This window comes from Tachysurus fulvidraco, chromosome 1 (genome assembly GCF_022655615.1).
Source record: "Tachysurus fulvidraco isolate hzauxx_2018 chromosome 1, HZAU_PFXX_2.0, whole genome shotgun sequence".
NCBI lineage: Eukaryota > Metazoa > Chordata > Actinopteri > Siluriformes > Bagridae > Tachysurus > Tachysurus fulvidraco.
Window position 1 is genome coordinate 10,586,228 of NC_062518.1, and position 20,590 is coordinate 10,606,817.

Genomic DNA, 20,590 nt, shown 5'->3' on the forward strand with positions numbered 1-20,590 from the left:
AATCCCTGGAGTCCTCCATTATACATTTATAATGTAATCGACCTCTGGATTTTCTAGCTCACACCAGTTTTATACTAAGTACACTATTACTGTCATTTTGGCTATACGTATAACCTTATCACAACGTCTGTATATTAATGTCAAGCCTACTGGAGGCTTCAGCTGCCAAAAAAATTCCAATTAATCCAACTTAGTTCAATAATAGTACAACTTCATAGACAGCACAATAAACAAGAGCAGAAATATTTAGGTTATATAGATGGCAACACTTGGTTTAATTGTTCCCTTATTTTTAGTATTATAACACACCTGAAGGTTATTTATTTATTTATTTATTTATTATTAATCATCATTTGCTGATGATTTATAATCATCTGTGTTTAGTCACAAATTTAAATACTAGCCATTCTGGCTCAATGCAGGACTTGACTTTTTTTTTTTTTTTTTACAAAATACAGTATATTGTTGGTAAAGATTGCTACTAAAATAATCTGAAGTGATGGCAACACTTGCTTACCGTTGCTCTGTAGGTCAAATTGTCTGAAAAAGGAGCTGAAGAAAACAGGAATGCGTAATATATTAGATTTATAGATAAGAAAAGGACTCAGGTAGAAGCTAATGGAAGCATAGTAGGTAAACAAGGGAAAGTACTGTTTAAGTTAATAATGAAAAAATAAAAAATATGTGCTAATGTGAGTGAGGCAGGACTTAGGATCTGTCAACATGGTGAAAAACAGTGTTGTGATACTTATCTGCAGAGTTGGCAAAAGTACACACATCCTTTACTCAAGTAGAAGTGCAGATACTCCTTTTTTAAAAGACTCCAGTAAAAGTAGAAGTAGTGACTACACTCTTTTACTAAAGTTAAAGTAAAGAAGTATGGGCTCTGACATGTACTTAAGTAAAAAGTCGCCGATACTACTACCTGTTTAGTGTCATGCTGGTAACTGGACGTCATGTTATATATATATATATATATATCTATATCTATATATATATATATATATATATATCTATATATATATGTGTGTGTGTGTGTGTGTGTGTGTGTGTGTGTGTGTGTGTGTGTGTGTGTGTGTGTATATCATTTGAGTGTGCTGATGGATATTTGTGTTCATCAGCCACAAGAGTGTTACAAAAGGCAGGCACTGATGTAGGTGAGGTAGGGTGGAGTCAGCGTTCACATTCATCCCAAAGGTGTTCAGTAGGGATGAGATCAGAAAACAACCACATATAGCAGGAAAGGTCAGGTGACCCAATACTTTTGGAAATATAATGTATACCGTGTATCACCAAGGCCATATCCCAAACTGCAGGGAGAATCCAGCTCTGTCCTTGAAAACAACTCAAAATTATTGTGATGTTTTACAAATGATCAAATTAATGTTAATTAAATTAAGCACTTCGTGTTTTTTGGGTTGACACCAGTGGCGGTTCTAGGATTTCATCTTTAGGGGTTTAGCACTCAGTGAGAATTTAAAACAAGAAGAGTTTTATATTATATATTATATGACAACTCTGGTAATAAGAATAGTGAAATTTCACTGCTTTTGGTTGCCGTCTTTGCGTCTTTCCGCCGATTAACGTTATAGATAAATGCCTCCAGCTCTGACTGCGCGTGCACGCTGCGCGTACCTGTCCTTTTCTGTTCAAATAAAGCAGACAGCTGAAGACGCACTTTTGAAAGACCATAAGACGCGTGTAAAAGAAAAGTAAAAAAAAAATCGCTCTTGGATCAAACTGATAAATAAATTTCTTTCCCATCGACGACATGTTCTGCATTTTAACGTAATTTTTATTGTTTATTTATGAAAGTAAAAATTATCCTTATAGTTTTACACACAGGGGGCTGAAGCCACCCTAAAAGAGTCATTCTCTGAGATGGGTGCATTTTGGGTCAAACCTTTTTTTTTTAATATACCTTAAATATTTATATTTCTGATCATTTCATGTGATAGTGGATTAGTCAAGGCTTTAAGAAAAGGCATTTTCCCACCTCAGGCATGAAATTCTAATCGATATTGAGTGTTTTTTCTTACTGAAAGTTGTTTTGGAGTTCAACCCCATCACAGACCACTTGGACCCTGTTTAAATATGATTTAAAAAGATTTTCAAGTAAATTCTTATAGAAGCTTTTCAATGAGATGTCCCTTGTTTGATATCATTTATTGCATGTAGAATTTTATTTTTAAATTCTCACCATTTGAATACCAAATCAGGTCATGAAAACTTTATCTAACATTGGTCTTCATATCTTATCACAAAATATGCATTAACATTAGAATTTAGGCTTTCATATTTTTTCAGACTGTCCTGTAAATTCTGCATACAGCAAAACAAACATTGAACTAATTTGTTTTTCTTATCACAAAAATATTAATAAAAACTATCAAATAACAGGGTTGAACTCAGCATAACGGGGTTGAAAATGATAACAGGGTTGAAGTGATGATCATTATTTCAGTATAGCATGGATTTCTTATCTGTAAAATGAATGATATCACATTCAGTAAAATTGTATTTTATTAAAGTTGGAAAAAACAAACAAACATTTTAGTAAGTATTTAACATTAAATCAAAAGCATTAAGCATTAATTAATCACAAACATCAATCGATATTTCCATTTGGTCCAAAAAATCCCTTATAAAAACAACATAGGCTATGGAAAACTACCTTGCTGCGATCTCATTTTGATTAAAACTTGTTTTTATTGCTTAACATTGAACTTTGAAAACAGGACTGTAAGATGTCCATCAATTCATTATTTATTCAGAAAGCCTGGCCCAAACATCTTTTTGAATTTCCATGTGCCGTGTGGTCACTGGCTTAGGAGGTGGGGTGAGCTCAAGCACATCATCAAAAACATACCAAAGGAATCCCCAATGGATTCGTGTCTGATTCTGTGACACAGCATCTGGCACCTTCTTAACAAAGCTGAAATGTTTTGTGTTCCAACACTCACATTGTAACTGCTTCTGGGTCGAGCACATACAGCTGACATCACGAGACAGTATCTCTCCTTTAGCAAGAGTTACCACCTGATGTATCCGCATGGTTGCTGGGACTGCTGGTAGGTTTGATGGCATCCTCTCAAGTGCCTGCTCAACAGTATAATTATTAACAAAGAACAACTTGATTGATGTGTTGGTCTCTAAAAGGGCCTCAAAGAGCTCATGTGCATCTTGGATGTCCTGGCCATGGCTTATTAGCATGTCAGCAGTCCTATTCAAGGCTGCTCCAACACCATATGGTGCTCCTTTGCCATGGCTGGCCTCAAAAAAAATTCCATGTCCCTGCCTTAATGCATCTTTTCGCCAGCTCAGTGCTAAAAATGAAAAAAAATTGCCCTTCTGCTTATACTGGGTACAAGGCCCGTCACTAAAGAAGTGTATCACAGAAACCTTTGGGTGTGTTGCCTGCACATAATCCAATACAGGGTTCAGATGCTCCCAAATAGCTGCTGGGCTTTTGTGCTTTGATGGAGATATTGTGCTAAAGCAGGTTGATTCTTTGCTACTGCCTACACAAAGAATCCCTGTATGTAGTGTCGCCTGTTGATGAGATGATCCAAAGTGCATTGCTTGGATTTCAGAACTGTACTTGCAGGTGAAGTTCTCCAAAAAATCTATGTGAATTAGATAATCATCAATAGCCATGCTCTTTCTCAGCTCATGGTAGTAGGCATACTGTTGCCTAATATTGAATGAATGGTTCTTGAACTTGCTTAGGTGTGTGTGGAACTGCTCCTGGGTTCCCTCAGGAACCCAGTTTGTTTAACGGATATCTTTACTTTTGGCCCCTCCTGATCATCCATTTTTGCCTTCTTTTCTGTCCCCCACTGAGTATAGGACACTTTTTTACACTGTCTTACATACTGGAGAGGGGAACTGTTTTATCTTTACATACAATCCTTGCGAGTGGTATCACAGGACACAGTTTTAGTAAGTCTCTCAAGATCTGAGGTCTCGATCAACTTCAGCTGATTAAGCTTTTCTGCTAGAAAGCTTAAATTTTCATGCAGTTTGCACTGGCATGTCTCACGATCAGACAAAGAGGCGTGCACAACCCAAAAGGGACGTAGGCGGCAAAATGAAGATTATGAGATCCTCACATTATTCTCTGCTAGAAATTTTCTGTGGAGGTTTCTCATCGTGTCTACAAGAAACCTTTTTTGCATCTTTACTTTGTTTCTAGTAATGGTTTGTATTCTTCCTGTAGTTATTCTACTGACATCATCTCTGTTAAAGAAGCTCTTTATGTTCTTCTGAATAGATGTATCTGCAAACCTGTTGACAGTCTTTCTGGTAAAACTGGTCAGGCTTTTGCTCTTCAAAAGGTTTCTGCGTTTCTTTGAAAACCCCAATGCCTATTCTGACCATCTCTGCGGCCTATACTTTTTGACAATCTTTCCCACAGTAACCTTGGCTAAGATTTGCTTATCTCTTTCATTTCTGGTATTCTGGTATTTTCTCTTGATGTCAGAAATGAGTGCTTCATGAAGTAGTAATGTTTTTCTGATTCTGCTTTTCACAGGACAGTTCTTCACCAGTTCACGGACTTTGGATCTTGGAGATTCATTTTGTTTTGCTGATCGCTGGAGCCTCTTTTTGTACTTTTCTTTAAGTTTCCTCTCCTTTGTGAGTGCATGTTGGAATTGTGCTATCTCTTTGTGCAGTTTGTATCTTGCTCTTCGGGATTGTTTCTTTCCCTCCAAATGTTGTCTGAAACAATTTTTTGTATTTATTTATTATAAATAAATAATAAATAAATAAGTAATAATAATAATTATTATTTTTAAATTATTAAAATAAATAATTACCAAAACTGCAGACAACATTTAAAATCTCACATGGACAAACCCCTATATACACTTACAGATACAATATACAATTACTCTCTCTAACATATACTAACTTACACTCAACTTCGTCTAACTAACTTACACTCAACAATCTAATCTAAATTACAGTTTTTTCTGAATGCTTAAGCGCTAATCGTGATTCTTGTAGCACAATTTCTAAAACTATTAATACGTATAGCAAAACCACTCACTGAGTTTGCAAAACTAAAAACACAAACACTGCTTTGCACTCAGTTTACAATTTTGTAACACACACTTTGCAAAACTGTAGGCACAATTCACTGCACAACACTCTTTTTGCAGAACTTTAAACACAACTCACTGCTTACACTCAATTACCAAATTTCCAACACACTCCTAGCAAAATTATACACATTTATGGCTATCATTAACACTATTTTGCCAACTGTCTGGCACACTTTCACATGTGAAAACTGTTTTAGATAATTAGTTCACTTTGCAATCAGCCTAAGCACTATAAATAAGCCACAGGTAAGCTGTCTGTGTGGAGTATGATGGAAGGAGCAGTAAGAGTGAGAATCAGAGGAGGCCGAGGGAGAGGAGGTGGAGGTGAAGAAAGAGGAGGAAGAGGACGTGGAGGTGAAGAAAGAGGAGGAAGAGGAGGAAGAGGACGCGGAGGTGAAGAGGTAGGAGGAAGAGGACATGGAGTTGAAGAAGCGAGATGGTTAGAGGAAGTTAGAGGAAGAGGACAAGGAGGAGCAAGAAGAGGACGAGGAGGGGAAAGAGGAAGGGTAAGAAGAGTAAGAAATGGAATAACTGATGACATCAGAGCTACAATAGTGGACCATGTCATCAACCATGGGATGACCCGGAGGGAAGCTGGCCAACGGGTTCAGCCTAATTTGAGCCGCTACACTGTGGCAAGCATCATTAGGACATTTCGAAATGAGAATCGGTAAGTACTTTGTGGCCCTGTCATACTCTAATGAGAAACACAACAGTACCATACATGCAAAAATACTGAAACTGTTACTTTACGGAATTGCTAGACATCCAGATGCTGGGGGCAGAGGAAAAATGTTTACTAATGTCAGAGCTAGAGACCCATATAGTGAACATGGTGATTGCCAATAATGCAATACTGTAAGACTGCACAAAATTCAGCAGCGCATAATTGATAATGACACCATCTTTCAAAATATACACAGTGTAAGCATTTCTGCACTAAGTCGTGTACTTGCGCACCACAGAATAAGAATGAAGCAAATTTACAGAGTTCCTTTCGAGAGAAACACAGAACGTGTAAAGCAACTGCGATATGACTATGTGCAGGTAAGCTATAGTGTCATTGGTTCTGAATTTGGAAGTGCATACTGTAGTGCTGTGCATGGGCCTGATGTGTTGCATTTGTTTTGTCTTGTCCAGAGAGTGATGGAACTAGAAGCAGATGCCATGGGACATGAGCTACTTTTTGTAGATGAGGCTGGTTTTAACCTCAGTAAAACCAGGAGACGTGGCAGGAACATGATTGGACACCGTGTCATCATCAATGTCCCAGGACAACGTGGTGGTAACATAACCATGTGTGCAGCTATAAGCCAAAATGGTGTTGTTCACCATCATGCAACCATAGGCCCATACAACACTGCACACATTATTGCATTCCTGGACACCTTACATGACATGCTCACTGTTCAAAGACCAGAGCATACCCGATATGTCATCATATGGGACAATGTTAGTTTCCACAGGGCTGCTTTGGTCCGCAACTGGTTTACAGACCACCCATTCTTCATGGCATTCAACCTCCCTCCATACTCTCCATTCTTAAATCCCATCGATGAGTTCTTCTATGCCTGGCACTGGAAAGTGTACGACCGTCATCCTCATCATGTAGCCCTTTTACAGGCAATGGAGGAGGCATGTGGAGATATTGATCAGGCATCATGTCAGGCCTGGATACGGCATTCAAGGAGATATTTTCCCCGGTGCCTTGGACTGGAGGATATCACATGCGACGTGGACGAAATTTTGTAGCCGGACCCAAAAAGACGACATGATGTAGGCTGATTGTTGTTGTTTTTTGTTGAAATTACTATTTCGTGTTCTGACTTTGTCTTGGTTTTGATGAGTGTGAATAAACACCAATACTTGAAGTTTGGATCCTTGTATGTTTACATGACACTAGGACAAAAGTATGACCTCAAATTGACATCTGTACACAGAGAAAGCAAAAGCCAGATGTGTTTTGTATTCATACCATCAGTGTGTAGTTGGCACATTGTGTGCTTAGTAGATGATGGCTTGTGTTTACTGTTTGATACAAAAACACAATTTTTATGAAGGTGTGAAGAGTTTATCTAGCTGTGTTCGCTTTTGCAAGAGAACAACAATGTTTTGATAATTGGGTGAAAGGTTTTCTTATTTGTTTGTAGAGTTTTGCAAAAATAGCCAATAGTTATATAAAATGTGCTTAAGCAATCAGAAAAAACTGTAACTCCTTACAACTGACCTCGAAGACCCAGATCTAGGTTGCCCTGCATTTTGATTATCCGGACTTTGTGGAGGGGTGTCGCTATTCCTCAAAGCTTGCCTCTTCTTCTGTCTTTTTTTAGCATCCCTCCACATCTTTCGCTTATGTCACCCAGATCGCTTATTTTTTTTCTTTTTCCCTGCCTCTGTGTCTCTTTTCCACCTTTCACGCTCACTCCTGAGATATGTTTCCCTTCTCTCTGCGTCTGCATCTCTTCTTGCTCTGTACTGTCTCTGCCTTTCTGCTGCTGTTTTTGCCATTGGGAAGTCTTAAAATATTGAACATAAAATACCATAATCGATTATTTCTAACAGTTCACATCACAGTACAACAAGTCTACAATTGAGTAATCTACTAAGAAGTGTCAAACATTCAACCCTGTCACAACGATTTAACCCTGTTATAATAAAAAATGTGACAGGGTTGAATGTGACGGGGTTGAAAACAAACTGGAGGAAGTGTATAAATATTGCAATTTCATTTATAAGTAATGCATTTATATATATTTATGTATATTTTAGTTAAAGTAGACCAACATATGATTATATTAACAGCAACGTTTTGGTATTAATTGCAGTTTTTATTTGTTTGATATTCAATGAAAATGTAATGATGGTTAGTGAGGACATGCAAACATGCTTGTTGTCTACTAGGCAACCCATTATCTTTAAATTAAAATTAAAAAAAAGCAATTGTGTTGCATTATAATGCAAAGGCACCTGGTTCTATTAATTGACAGAATTAAAATGCATTTTGTGATTTCCTTCCATTGAAAATCTTTGAAGTAAGTTTGGGGGACTTGAAGGGCACCCAGAATCACCCAAAAAACGTCTAGAACCGCCCCTGGTTGATACAATTCCCAACGCATTCGCCAGGAATCTTTTTTGACGCCGATTATTTCAAACATCTCCCTCATATATGGCCATGTGTGTTCAGGAATGTCCTCGTTGTTAGTTATTTTAACATCGGTGACTCCCTCTGAATTAACATTAGCCATTCCTTTTGTAGGCGTGCTGCTCATTGTTAGCTCCGCTATCCTTAGTCTATGTCTGATAGCCAGTAAATAATACAGTTCACCAGTCACATGGGGAAAAAGCCGCACAATGATAGCATGATAGGGTGGAAACTATGGAATAAAAACACTGTCAATAATAATCGTACGTAATTCAAAGCATTTGTGTGTAAATTTTAATTTTGCGGAGTTGGATCCCAAAGTCTACGGCCACGACAGTTTACAGATACGAGATTTTGTGTGTTTGTTCAAATACAACTCCAAAATGTACGACTATGACAGTTTACGCACACAACGCTTGTTTTCACAACACCTCTTTTTCACACACGAAAACAGTCTGCGAAACAACTGTCAAAAATGTCATCACGTTCACAGGCATTACTATCCGAGGGAAGATGAATCGATTCCACGAATTTCACATGCGCCCCGCCCTCTTTTAAACCACTGGCGCCGAAATGGCGGATCAGCAGCCAAGCGCTCACTCATCGTCAGTGTTGTATAAAGTATTAGAAAGCAATACTTTAGTAAAAGTACAAGTATCATACTACAAAAAGTATCGTACTACAAAAAGACTTTGTAGCGTGTTGAGATAGGCCTACATAAAAGACACACACACACACACCTCACACCTAGCCATTTCCTGCTGCACTGACTGCCCATTTGACTTGGACCTTCTTTATTGTGCTGACTGTCCACTGATATTGGACTGGTTCCCCATTTTCTGTTGTCCAACACTTAAGGTGTTGGTCAACATCGACACCAGATTCTGGGCTGAGTGCAAGATGTCACCTAATGGAACCTGATAAACAATAAAATATGACTTTAACACTTAAGCAGTGAACACATATTGCATGACCTGTGTATTCCAGTGCATGTACAGAGCTGTTAGTAAGTTAACACTTAAAATTGCTAATTCTTTTATGTAGGCCTATCTCATCACACTACAGACTGCAGTGATGACCTCCTAAACAGCTGTATTCTTTAAGCACCTAATGTAACCTTACTCTGAGAGCTCTGTAATATTACTCCTCTCTGTTATTAGTGATAACTAACCCTTAAACATGTCCGAATTTGGAAGGAAAACCCAACTTACCTGAGACGATGAGCAGTGTTGTAATGTAACGGAGTAAAAACACTTTGTTACTGTACTTAAGTAGAAATGTCACGTATCTGTACTTTACTTCGCTATTTAAATTAGTTAACTTTCACTTTTACTCCACTACATTTCCTAGATAAAATGTATACTTTTACTCCGGTATATTTCCACTAAGCATCTTCATTACAAATCAGAGGAAATGTGTGTGACTGCAATAAGGGAGGTTTGGTGAATCACTGCTCCTAGATTGCATTAAGCTCCGCACGCTGTACGGAGAAGCACAGGTACGCGCAGCGTGCAGTCAGAGCAGGAGGCGTTAATGTTTAACGTTAATCAGAAAGCTGCAAATACAGCAACCAAAAGCAGTGAAATTTCACTATTCTTATTACCAGAGTTGTAGCACAAACAAAATATTTATGCAAACAATCCATACAATAAATAAAAATAACATTTATTGATTTGGTCTTTGTCTTGTGAATATTAGTTTATTAATGACTGCATTCATTGGACACACTGTTTGTAGAGAATGCACACATACATGAACTGATTTGATTCAAGACTGGCATCATTACATCATGCATAACATTTTGGTGTCCACTTTTGCCATTTAATAATACCATAACTTTTGGCTTACTATGTAGTCATATAATATATAATATAAAACTCTTCTTGTTTTAAATTCTCATTAGGGGCTAAAACCCCCTAAAGATGAAACCCTAGAACTGCCCCTGCTCTTATGTCTACCGAAAATCACTGAAATTTTCTTTTTACTTTTACTTCAAATACTTAAGTACATTAAATATCAGAAAATGACTTGATACTACTTAACTACAGTAAATATCAGATACTTTAAAACTTTTACTTGACTAGTATTCTAAAAGGTGACTTTCACTTCTACCAAAGTCTTTTTGTAGTACGATACTTGTACTTTTACTACAGTATTGCTTTCTAATACTTTATACAACACTGACGATGTGTGAGCGTTTGGCTGCTGATCCGCCATTTCGGCGCCAGTGGTTTAAAAGAGGGCGGGGCACATGCAAAATTCATGGAATCGATTCATCTTCCATCGGATAGTAATGCCTGTGAACATGATGCCGTATTTTTGACAGTTGTTTCGCAGACCGTTTTCATGTGTGAAAAAGAGGTGTTGTGAAAACAAGCGTTGTGTTTGTAAACTGTCATAGTCGCACATTTTGGAGTTGTATTTGAACAAACACACAAAATCTCATATCTGTAAATTGTCGTGGCTGTAGACTTTGGGATCCAACTCCGCAAAATTAAAATTTACACACAAATGCTTTGAATTACGTCCGATTATTATTGACAGTGTTTTTATTCCATAGGAAACAGCGCTCAATGAGAAGAAATAACGAGTCTACTACTAAAAGTAACGAGTCCATTTTGAAAATGTAAGAAGTAAAAAGTACAGATATTTGTGTAAAAATGTAATGAGTAAAAGTAAAAAGTTGTCCGAAAAATAGTGGAGTAAAGTACTGATACCAGAAAAATGTACTTAAGTACAGTAACGAAGTATTTTTACTCCGTTGATTCCCACCTCTGCTTATCTGGGATTTTGACCTGCATGTATGCAGGGGTAGATCAGTGTTTAAGCTGTGTTGGATTTCAGTCACAAGTGTTTCAAATCGTGGATTTACCTTTTTTATTCTCTTCGGTTCATTTGGGATTATCTGTTTTTGCGTTTGTCGGCCAGAGACCTAGTCCAACTCGTTTCATTCTGGATATCAGCCCTATTTTCAGAAATCTTGGTTGGATTTTTTTTTTTGTTTTTTGCTTCTGTGGACTAAGAGACCTTGTTGGATTATTCATTTGTTTTCTTGTAGAGTTGTACACTTGGCCTCATATTCACAGATTCGAGTTTCCCGAGTCAATAGATGTACTACAACACTTATTTTGGGGAAATGTTTTTTTGTTTAGTTTTTATGGTTTTTTATAATTTTAAAAAAATCAATAGTTTTACTGTAATACACTGTACTGTCACCAAACTCAGATCACACATCACCGATGTCCTATTTGATATACTAAAACACTTATTTGGGAGAAATGTCTTTTTGTTGATTTTTTATGATTTTTCATAATATAAAAAAAATCAATAAATTGACCATTATGGAAACATGCATTGTATTTTTACTGTATAAGAGACAGTACATGTGTTATGCTATCCGTACAGATGGCCAAGAGGACAATGAAAGAATTCCAAAACATTCCACAAATGTTTGAAATTGACCCATCACAACAATCACTTAATAAGCAAAGAAGAGACATGGCTGAAGTCATTCTAAAAGGATCAGGTATTATTGTATTTGGAATGTCTGTATACTTTTTGCAAACTTAACAGGTTGTGTATGAGCATCTGTGTATATATTGTATATATGTGATATACAGTGAAACCCAAATGTATTTGGACACCTTACACATTTTATTCATTATTACAGTGTAGTCATCATAGTTTAAATAAATAAATAAATAAATCAACAAACAAACAAACAAATAAATAAATATGACAAAAGCTCAGACTTAAACTGTGTTAGGAAAAGTATCAAAATTATGTCAGATAACACTAGCAAAACATGTTCAGGTTCATGTTTTTTGTTTGTTTGTTTTTCAAGTTCCAAACACAGATTTCTGCTCCTTTTGTGGAAACAAGGACCTACCAAAAGCTGTGGCTGCTGTTTGTGTGAAGTTTATACTTCAGTTGTTTAAAACTGTACAGTAAACATTGTAGTGGACAATCTGAAGGTTGAGGTTATCTATGGATAAATTTAAAGTAATTAAATATTTCAATATATTTATGCATTACAGGATTTTTAAAGCAAATATTTTATAGATATAATTTGCATATTTTCCCCCTTATAGATTCAGTGTGGAACCTGCACAAAATGGTTCCACATAAAATGCCTTGGGATGACAAACGAAGAAATACCGAACAGACATATCCCTTGGTATTGTGCATTGTGCATTGAGCTAAACCAAGTACAGAGACCATAGCATTTAATGATATCTGTAATAGCTCTTAAATAAGCAGGAGGATTACATATGTTTAAAGTGTACATAAAAGTGAAATGTATATTATTGTATATTGTATATATGTTCATAATGCAAACAATAAAAATAATCAGAAAGGAAGGTTTCTCAAAATATTTACAGTAAAGTTATTGAATATAATTTCCATAATAGTCAATTTATTGATTTTTTTATATTATGAAAAAGCATAAAAAATCAACAAAAAGACATTTCCCCAAAATAAGTGTTTTAATATATGTATTAGGACATCAGTGATGTGTGATCTGAGTTTGGTGACAGTACAGTGTATTACAGTAAAGTTATTGACTGTTTTTTGTATTTGCTTTTCGGGGTTTGCACTTTGCAGACGGTCCCTTGGAATCTGTCTCTTCGGTGTTCGCACATAGAGAATTATGTATTTTGTCCAATGCGGAGGAAAGCTGATATTGAGGAAAATTAGGTTGTAGCTGCATTGTAGCTGCCTCTCTACATTACTACGATAAAAATGAGGTGTTATTCGTGTAGTAACACCCTTTAGCTCAGGAGCTATTGACTCGGGAAAATCGAATCTGTGAATATGAGGCCTTTACTTAACTTCACTTTACTTAAGTGATTTGTACTGTTTCCTGGACTCGCTTTTTTTGATTTTTCTGTCAGGTCAGTTTTTTGTTTGAGGATTCCTGTAACCGTATTATCTTGTTGGGGAACATTTTGTTTGGTCTGTTATTTCTGTTTAGCCCTGTGACTGTTTGTTTGCTTCTGTGTTGGATATTCCCTGCTATTATTACCAAACATTACCCTTATTAAACCTATTTGATTGGGAGTCATATGCGTTCTGCATTTTTGGGTCCATTCCCCCTGCACCCTGACAGAACTATAGTTTATATTATTACTGCTGTCTATTAAACTCAGTGGCAGTGTTTACAGTCCTAACAAGCTCCTTAGCCATGAAGCAAAGATGAAGCAGACTGAAACCACTTTATTTTCACAAGACACAAATCACATGAATTTACAAAATGAAGCAGAAATGTAAACAAATGTACTGTAGATTGTACTAAAACCATCTTGAAAGTAGGATGATTTAATTGTTTTGTTTACACATGCACAGAAAGTGTTTATATATCTATAGGAGACAATTAGTGGACTATAAAAGTACAAAAAATGAACCAAAAATCTTTCTTTACTCATCTATCAAATGAAAATGAAATAGTGCTAACACTGTCTTCCAAAAAGAATGAGACCTGTTGTGTTAGATGTGTTTCTATACTATACAGTCCATTGTACAGTTCAGTACAGTGGATTTGATGGCTTACTTTGTCACACTGTTTACCTCAGGAGACACAGTGGTTCGATATACAAGCACATAGCACACAGTATAAGAGACTCTGCTGTTAATGTTCTGGTCAAAATCGTCGTTATGTCTAATAAGTTTATAACTAAGCAACATTTATTCCTCTTTAAAGTCATTTACAAAAGGAATTAAGTACAAAGCACTTATTCAGTTACTTATATTATTACTGTTAGCAAAACACACAAGATATACACAGATTACTGTCCAGACTAAAGTTGGACATTTTCAGCCTCTATATACTGTGCATCTCTTTCTCTCATGCTGTGGAAGAAATAGTCACATGGCTATTTGTGTATACTCTATATCAGATGCTCTTTACTAAATGCACTATAAACTATTTTTACTGATGTTCCTGCATGTGAAGATATGGCACTGCATTTACACACTATGAATGAGTAAAACCACATGCAATGACATCCACCTTCTGTGGTGTTTCAAGGCTAAGGCATTCACCATCTTAAGGCAGTTTGATTTTAGACCTCAGAAAGTTGCAACAGAATATGGCAAATATGCAAAATTTTCAAACTTCCTTCTGGTTTTTTTTTCCCACAGTGTAAAGAGCAGTAATGGCGGTGCAGAGTTTTGTCCTTCTGGTGATTTTTCTCAGTAAATGTCTTGGTGAGTGGATTTCTTCCTTTTTTTTTTTTAGCATTATCATATAATCATGCTTTAGTTACAGGGTTATATTCTTCTGTGTGAGTTTTAATAGGAGGACAAGAGAAAAATCTCATAGGAAAATATTTATTTCTTAAACTGGGAAATTACAATATAGACATATTTTAGTCTCCCCATAAGTCTAGTAATCTTTAATGACATCTTCTTCCTCTTTCTTAAGGTCATACTGAGTTTATTTATACAACAAAGAATGAAGTAAAATTGTTCTGCAACACCAACAAATGGCAAATAAGCACAGAGTCTGACAGCAGAATTGATGTGGATTGCTCAGTGAAGTGTGTTCCTGGTGAACAGCTCAAACTTAACAATATCCAGAAATTCTGTACAAATGACGATTTAGATAAAGTTGAGGAAAAATATCTACTAATAGCAACCAGTGGATTATTTCGATGTGTCACTGCTCTGGATTCTAGTTTCTTGTATCCATTCGCACCGTCTCCCAACACTGTCACCTCATACATAGTCGCCACTGCAAATGAACTCAGTAAGTTTTCATTTTCTGTATTTTCTCAATAAAATTCTTACTTTCAGAATAATCAGAAAAACTGTTTTTCTTCAGTAACAAACAAGTCTGTGGAAATATCTTCAGTCGTGCTCACTGAAGGTGAAGATGTGCTTTTAAACTGCAGTTTCAACCGTACAGAAGGATATGACAATATAGATTTTTCTGTGTACTGGATCAAGACCATTGAAAAGAAAAGTATCTGTGTTTATTCTTATGATTTTGAAATCGCTTATGGTATAAAGTACAATTTTAAATGCAATGTGCAAGAAGATCTGCTTCAAAGGTTCTCAAACCAAACTGATGGCAGAAACATTCATAACATCAGGATCAGTAACGTAACAGAGTCAGATGCTGGACAATATCTTTGTGCTTTACGAGTGAACACAACTAATAAAGCCACAGGAAACTGGAAGATCATAAGTAATGTTACAGTCAGTGTACATAAAGGATCTGAGGACAAAGGATCTCAAATATCTGGAAACAGTTTTGGTGAGTTTTACATTAATAAGATCTGTAAGATCTGTAATACATATGTGTGTGTGATACCAGCAATGTCTGCCAACCTACATATTAATTGATGCTCATCTAACAGAAACCATCACTTTATGCACCACAATTCCCATACTACTGGTTCTTGCTATATCTATTGTGGGGTTTATTTGGAAAAAGAATAAAAAACCCCCAGGTAAGATCCGTGTTAAACTATACAGTAAATTATAAAAGCTTTATGTTCTAAACAAAGCCATTTTTAATCATATACTGTCACCATTAACAATGTTTTTTATAGGCTCTCAGGTGATTGAACTACAAAGGTAAATAATGGCATTCAGAACCATGTGTGTTCTTTTATGACTTCTGTTGTAACTTATTCCTGCTTCACCATGTTTTCTCAAACCTGCAGAGACCAACAAGGGGGTGATATGGAAGAAATGGCTGATGTGGAATGTAAGACTAGAATTTTTGTGTTTTGTCCTTTTTTTTTTACAATCATTTTGAACGGCTGTGTGTTTGTGTGTATGAGATTGTCGTGTGTCTGTTTGTCTGTGTGTGATTGTGTAAATGTGTATGTGTCTGTGTGTGTCTGTGTCACTGTGTGTCTCTGTGTGTCTCTGTGGTTGTGTGTGTGTGTGTGTGTGTGTGTGTGTGTGTGTGTGTGTGTCTGTGTGTGTCTGTGTGTCTCTGTGTGTGTCAGACTGGTGTTTTCCTGACTTCTGCATAGTGTCTCAGTAATAGGCTCCAGATCCAGTGACAATCCTGAGCAGTATGACGTGCTGAAGATGTACAAATATGAATTTTTTCCATATGCTCAGGTTCTCCGTATGCTGTAGGGTGGGGAGAAGAGGTGATTAAGTTCAAATGCAAGCAGGATGCTTTAAAGCAGAAAGACCAAGAAGAATCCACAGACATCTATTCAGTTATGAAGCAGAATGACTTGTATGAACCCGGACTTGTATGAAGGTATTTTAATGCATGCAACTTTTTTTTCCTTTTCTGATCGAAGAGTGAACATATTACTGAGGGGAAATATATATGTCATGTGTGGATTAGAATCTAGCAAGCCAAAGTTTTAGAATTAATGTTGTCATTCATCTCATGGTCTTCCTTCGAGTCTAGCAATCAGATCTTCTATACTGTATCTTTCATATTTTAAGATTTGTTTAGTGATGTACTGTATTTATTTCTGGATTGTCTACTGTTCAAAAGTTGTGCTGTTTTTTTTCTCAGTATTTTACATTGCAAGAATGTTTCATTGTTTGATTCATGTCTCTCTGTAATGAAGATGAATATGTTTATGAATAATAAATGTAGAATTTGTTTCCTATATGTTTCTGTATGTTGTTAATATTCTACATTAATATATGTAGAATTTGTATGTAGGTTTTTTGCATTACTCTTTTAATAAGCCATTGCTGTATAATGTTAATGTGTATACAAATGTAGAATAAATATGTCGCTACAATAAATGGTGTACAGAATTCTCAGTTGAGAGTGAACATGATCTAACCATGTGGGGGTCATGCCATCCCACTTCTCTCACTGTGGTTGAAAAGTGCTATGGGGTCTTTATTGTAGATAATTGTGTAATAAAAGAGCCAGCTAGTCTGGACAAACTGTAAAAAATATTTGCCCTAATTGCTGTCCTTCAATTAAACAAAAAAGTGACAAAATGCCCTTTAGGGTGACCCTACATGTGGGAAATCACAATGAAATATACCCTAGAGTGCCCTTCCAGTGGAGATTATGTTATGTATGGATGTGATGCATATTACATACCCTGTAAGTGAGGAAACTCGATGAGATGCAGTGCCCTACTGTTTATCCTATATGCAATTAAAAACAGAAATGACTTGCCATGTAAGGGCCATCTATGTGAGATGTGAGAAAATATGCCCATTAGGGTGCCTCTATACAAGTTAATGCCCCAGCAAGCCTTTGTTTCTTTTCCCTTTTTCCAGCAAGCTCTGGAAGGTAACAAAGTAAGAGTCTTTAATGAAGCTCAAGCACAGATAACACTGGCAAACACAGTAATTAGTCATGCTGTAGAAGAAACTCACACCAGTAACCAAGTCCGGTTGTGCAGAGTAAATATGGCAAACAGAAACAATGACAGAAATAATTCAAAAATTCAATACAGAAAAGTCCTAGACAAAGTCAGAAAGCATACAATAATCCAGCAAACAGGTCAATATAGAGCAGGCAGAGGCAGAAACAGGCCAATTATCCAAATACCAGGGAGGAAGCAGTGAACCAGGAAGTGCAGGTGAACGTGCTGAAAAACTCTTTATCTGTTTATTAGAAAAAATCTATTTGTATTCAGTTACATCCCTATTTAGACTGTGCTATAAGGCCTAGGGGTTACTTTGATTACTGACCTTAAAAGTCAAGTCAAGAGTCAAGTCAAGAAGCTTAGATTGTCATTTCAACCATATATAGCTGTTGAAGTACACCGTGAAATGACACAACCTTTCTCCAGGATCATGGTGCTACATAAAACAAAGACAGAGCTAAGGACTTAAGTAAGTAGTCCTAGATACATAAAGTGCATCTGTGCAAACAGTGCAGGACAAGACAAAAAGACAGTGCAGGACAAAAGACAATACACAAAAGACAATACACAAAAACAGGGCAGACCAGTGTAAATACTGTATGTTTAATCAATATTACGTGTGCAGAAATACTGGAATGAACACATTTGTATTATAGCAGCAGTTACATGAGGTAACGTAAAGTATTGTGCAAAACAGCAATCGACTGAAATCAGCATGTGCAAAGAGCAAAAACAGTGTGCAAAACTGCACGTACAGTAAACAGTTTGATATGATGGTGCTGTAGACAAGGATGTAAATTGGAAGAGTGTGTATTTGGTGTGGGACATTGCAGTCCGTATAGTTTGCGCGCGTGTGTGTGTGTGTGTGTGTGTGTGTGTGTGTGTGTGTGTGTGTGTGTGTGTGTGTGTGTGTGTGTGTGTGTGTGTGTTGTGCTCAGTACAGTTCAGTTCGGTTATTGAGGAGTCTGATGGCTCATGGAAAGAAACTGTTACACAGTCTGGTCATGAGGAATATAGTTATATGATGCTTATGTTTAATTGCACAATAAAACAAATTGAGAAATATGAGATAATGCAAAACTGATGAGGCTTGTGAGGTGCTTGTACTGTGGCCTAGAGGTGGGGTGCATTGACTTTAATCTATACATCATCAGCCTGGAGCATACACACTCTCTCTCTCACACACACACACACACACACGCACGCACACACACGTATACACACACTCGCATACACACACACGTGCAAACACACACGCACACTCTCAGTCCCCAAGTTGTGAAATCTACCACAATCTAGATATCTGATTGTTGCCTTTATTTTCTAATGACTTACACACACAAAAAAAATGCATAAGTTTGGGTCCTAGCCAAAACCCAAGATTTAGCTTTCTTTGTTCTAGCTTTTAGTGTTCTGGATTTAGCTTTCTTTTTTCATTGCTAATGGAATTTCATTTATTTTTCACTGTAAAATAAAATTCATGTTGTACTCATTTACTCTTCAGAACCCAAAATGTAGAAGAAACTCCTGATATTGTGTAAGACATCAGAGTAAAACTGCATTTAGGGCACAGGGGAAGATCTGGTCGTTTGAAAATAATGAATAATCTTCAAAGTTTTTATAAACATTTATTCTTTATGTAAAATGGAAAAAAATAAGTTTATTAGATAACTTTATATTTAGCACTGGCAGGTAGGAGTGTGGGGGAAGAATGAACAAACACTGCAGATGAACAACACAGTGGACAAAATGACTAATGAGTGTTATTTTATGTCCCTTCACAGAAAATGAGAAAAAAAAACAGGAAATCCAGAGGCTCTGTTGTTTCAGCTCTGCTGGATTGAGAACAACATCTCATTTTTGTCCACACAGACTGCTCAGGTACTTGTTCAGTCTCTTGTCATTTCTAGACTGGATTACTGCAATGCACTGCTGCATTTGTTTATGTTATGTGTCACATGTCTGCCCCGCCCTGGTCTCTTCCACCCTGCCTCTACGCACCTGTTCCTCGTGTGTTAATTGTCTTGTGTATTTAACCGTGCCGCATTGTATATGGTGCTGGGGAATCCACGGCTGGTCATGTCTTTGGTTTTCGTGTCTTTGTCTCTGTTTTGTCGTTTTTAGTTTAGTAATTCCAGTTTATTTTAGCTATCCTGCATTTGGGACTGTTTTTACCCCGTGTCGCTGACAGTTACACTGTGTGTGTGTGTGTATGTGTGTGTGTGTGTGTGTGTGTGTGTGTGTGTGTGTGTGTGTGTGTGTGTGTGTGTGTGTGTGTGTGTGTGTGTGTGTGTCAGAATATTGTTATAGTCCACTTTTACTAACTAGTATGTATTTATTTGTACACAGATGCTGAGTCTGTCATCCGCTTATGTGTTACACTGCCAATAATACTGGGTGTTCCGATTGCTGTTGTGGTCATGAATTTATGGAAAAAGAATAAAACCTCACAGAGTAAGTGTCTGTCATATGGTAAAGCCGCTTTATTCTGTACATATGCTAATATAATAATTTTTTATTTATTTAACTTTAAGGGATCTCAGACAATAGAACTGCAAATGTAGGCAATTCCACTGATCATTATATTTGGTTTATTTAACTATAAGCTCCATTAATATCTGTTGTGCTAATTCCTGTGATATTTATTTATTTATTTATTTATTTATTCTTTTTACAGAATCTAACATAGGGAAGAAACATCTGATATGAACTTTGAAGCATGACCACAACACAGCAGTAAATGTTTAAAATGTGTTAAATGTTTGTTCTCTGTTATGGTTTGTTTTCTTATTTAAACTCTACTTTCATTATTACTCTACATCGTTCTCATATCAAATGTATAAAATTAATACATTTTAAATAAATTTGACATTGGGTCAAGTTTAATGGCTCTGTATTTCATTTTTATGCAGCTTGTAAGACATAAAAACAATATTTGTAGCAATATGTACTGTACTCTTACATTATGACAGTGTTTCATCACAAACAAAATCATTGTGGTCCACTAGAGGACACCATACCTG

At 36.5% G+C, this 20,590-nt stretch overlaps 2 protein-coding genes across 3 annotated transcripts; both read left to right on the forward strand.

Annotated features, from left to right (window-relative positions):
* The first annotated feature begins 4,517 nt into the window (after positions 1 to 4,517).
* Positions 4,518 to 7,046, forward strand: LOC113649674. 2 transcript variants are annotated; one of them, XM_047816496.1, is made up of 3 exons: positions 4,518 to 5,778; positions 6,074 to 6,155; positions 6,249 to 7,044. In XM_047816496.1, exons 1-3 carry the CDS (start codon positions 5,375 to 5,377, stop codon positions 6,858 to 6,860), a joined length of 1,098 nt encoding a protein of 365 aa, XP_047672452.1. In that variant the 5' UTR covers positions 4,518 to 5,374; the 3' UTR covers positions 6,861 to 7,044. The 2 variants fall into 2 exon arrangements, with proteins under 2 accessions (XP_047672452.1, XP_047672450.1); XM_047816494.1 differs by having other exon boundaries at positions 6,074 to 7,046.
* Positions 7,047 to 14,291: 7,245 nt separating this feature from the next.
* Positions 14,292 to 16,841, forward strand: LOC113649662. Its single transcript, XM_027157551.2, has 7 exons — positions 14,292 to 14,457; positions 14,675 to 14,998; positions 15,074 to 15,508; positions 15,612 to 15,704; positions 15,807 to 15,831; positions 15,921 to 15,964; positions 16,330 to 16,841. Exons 1-7 carry the CDS (start codon positions 14,406 to 14,408, stop codon positions 16,473 to 16,475), a joined length of 1,119 nt encoding a protein of 372 aa, XP_027013352.2. The 5' UTR covers positions 14,292 to 14,405; the 3' UTR covers positions 16,476 to 16,841.
* Positions 16,842 to 20,590: the final 3,749 nt, after the last annotated feature.

Bases quoted from the DNA above. Each gene is read 5' to 3' on its own strand.
- LOC113649662 (XM_027157551.2), top strand. From the start codon at position 14,406: ATGGCGGTGCAGAGTTTTGTCCTTCTGGTGATTTTTCTCAGTAAATGT. The intron at 15,509-15,611 runs GTGAGTTTTACA...CTCATCTAACAG, and splicing joins AATATCTGGAAACAGTTTTG to AAACCATCACTTTATGCACC. The intron at 15,705-15,806 runs GTAAGATCCGTG...TGTTTTTTATAG, and splicing joins AAAGAATAAAAAACCCCCAG to GCTCTCAGGTGATTGAACTA.
- LOC113649674 (XM_047816494.1), top strand. From the start codon at position 5,375: ATGATGGAAGGAGCAGTAAGAGTGAGAATCAGAGGAGGCCGAGGGAGA. The intron at 5,779-6,073 runs GTAAGTACTTTG...TGCGCACCACAG, and splicing joins ACATTTCGAAATGAGAATCG to AATAAGAATGAAGCAAATTT.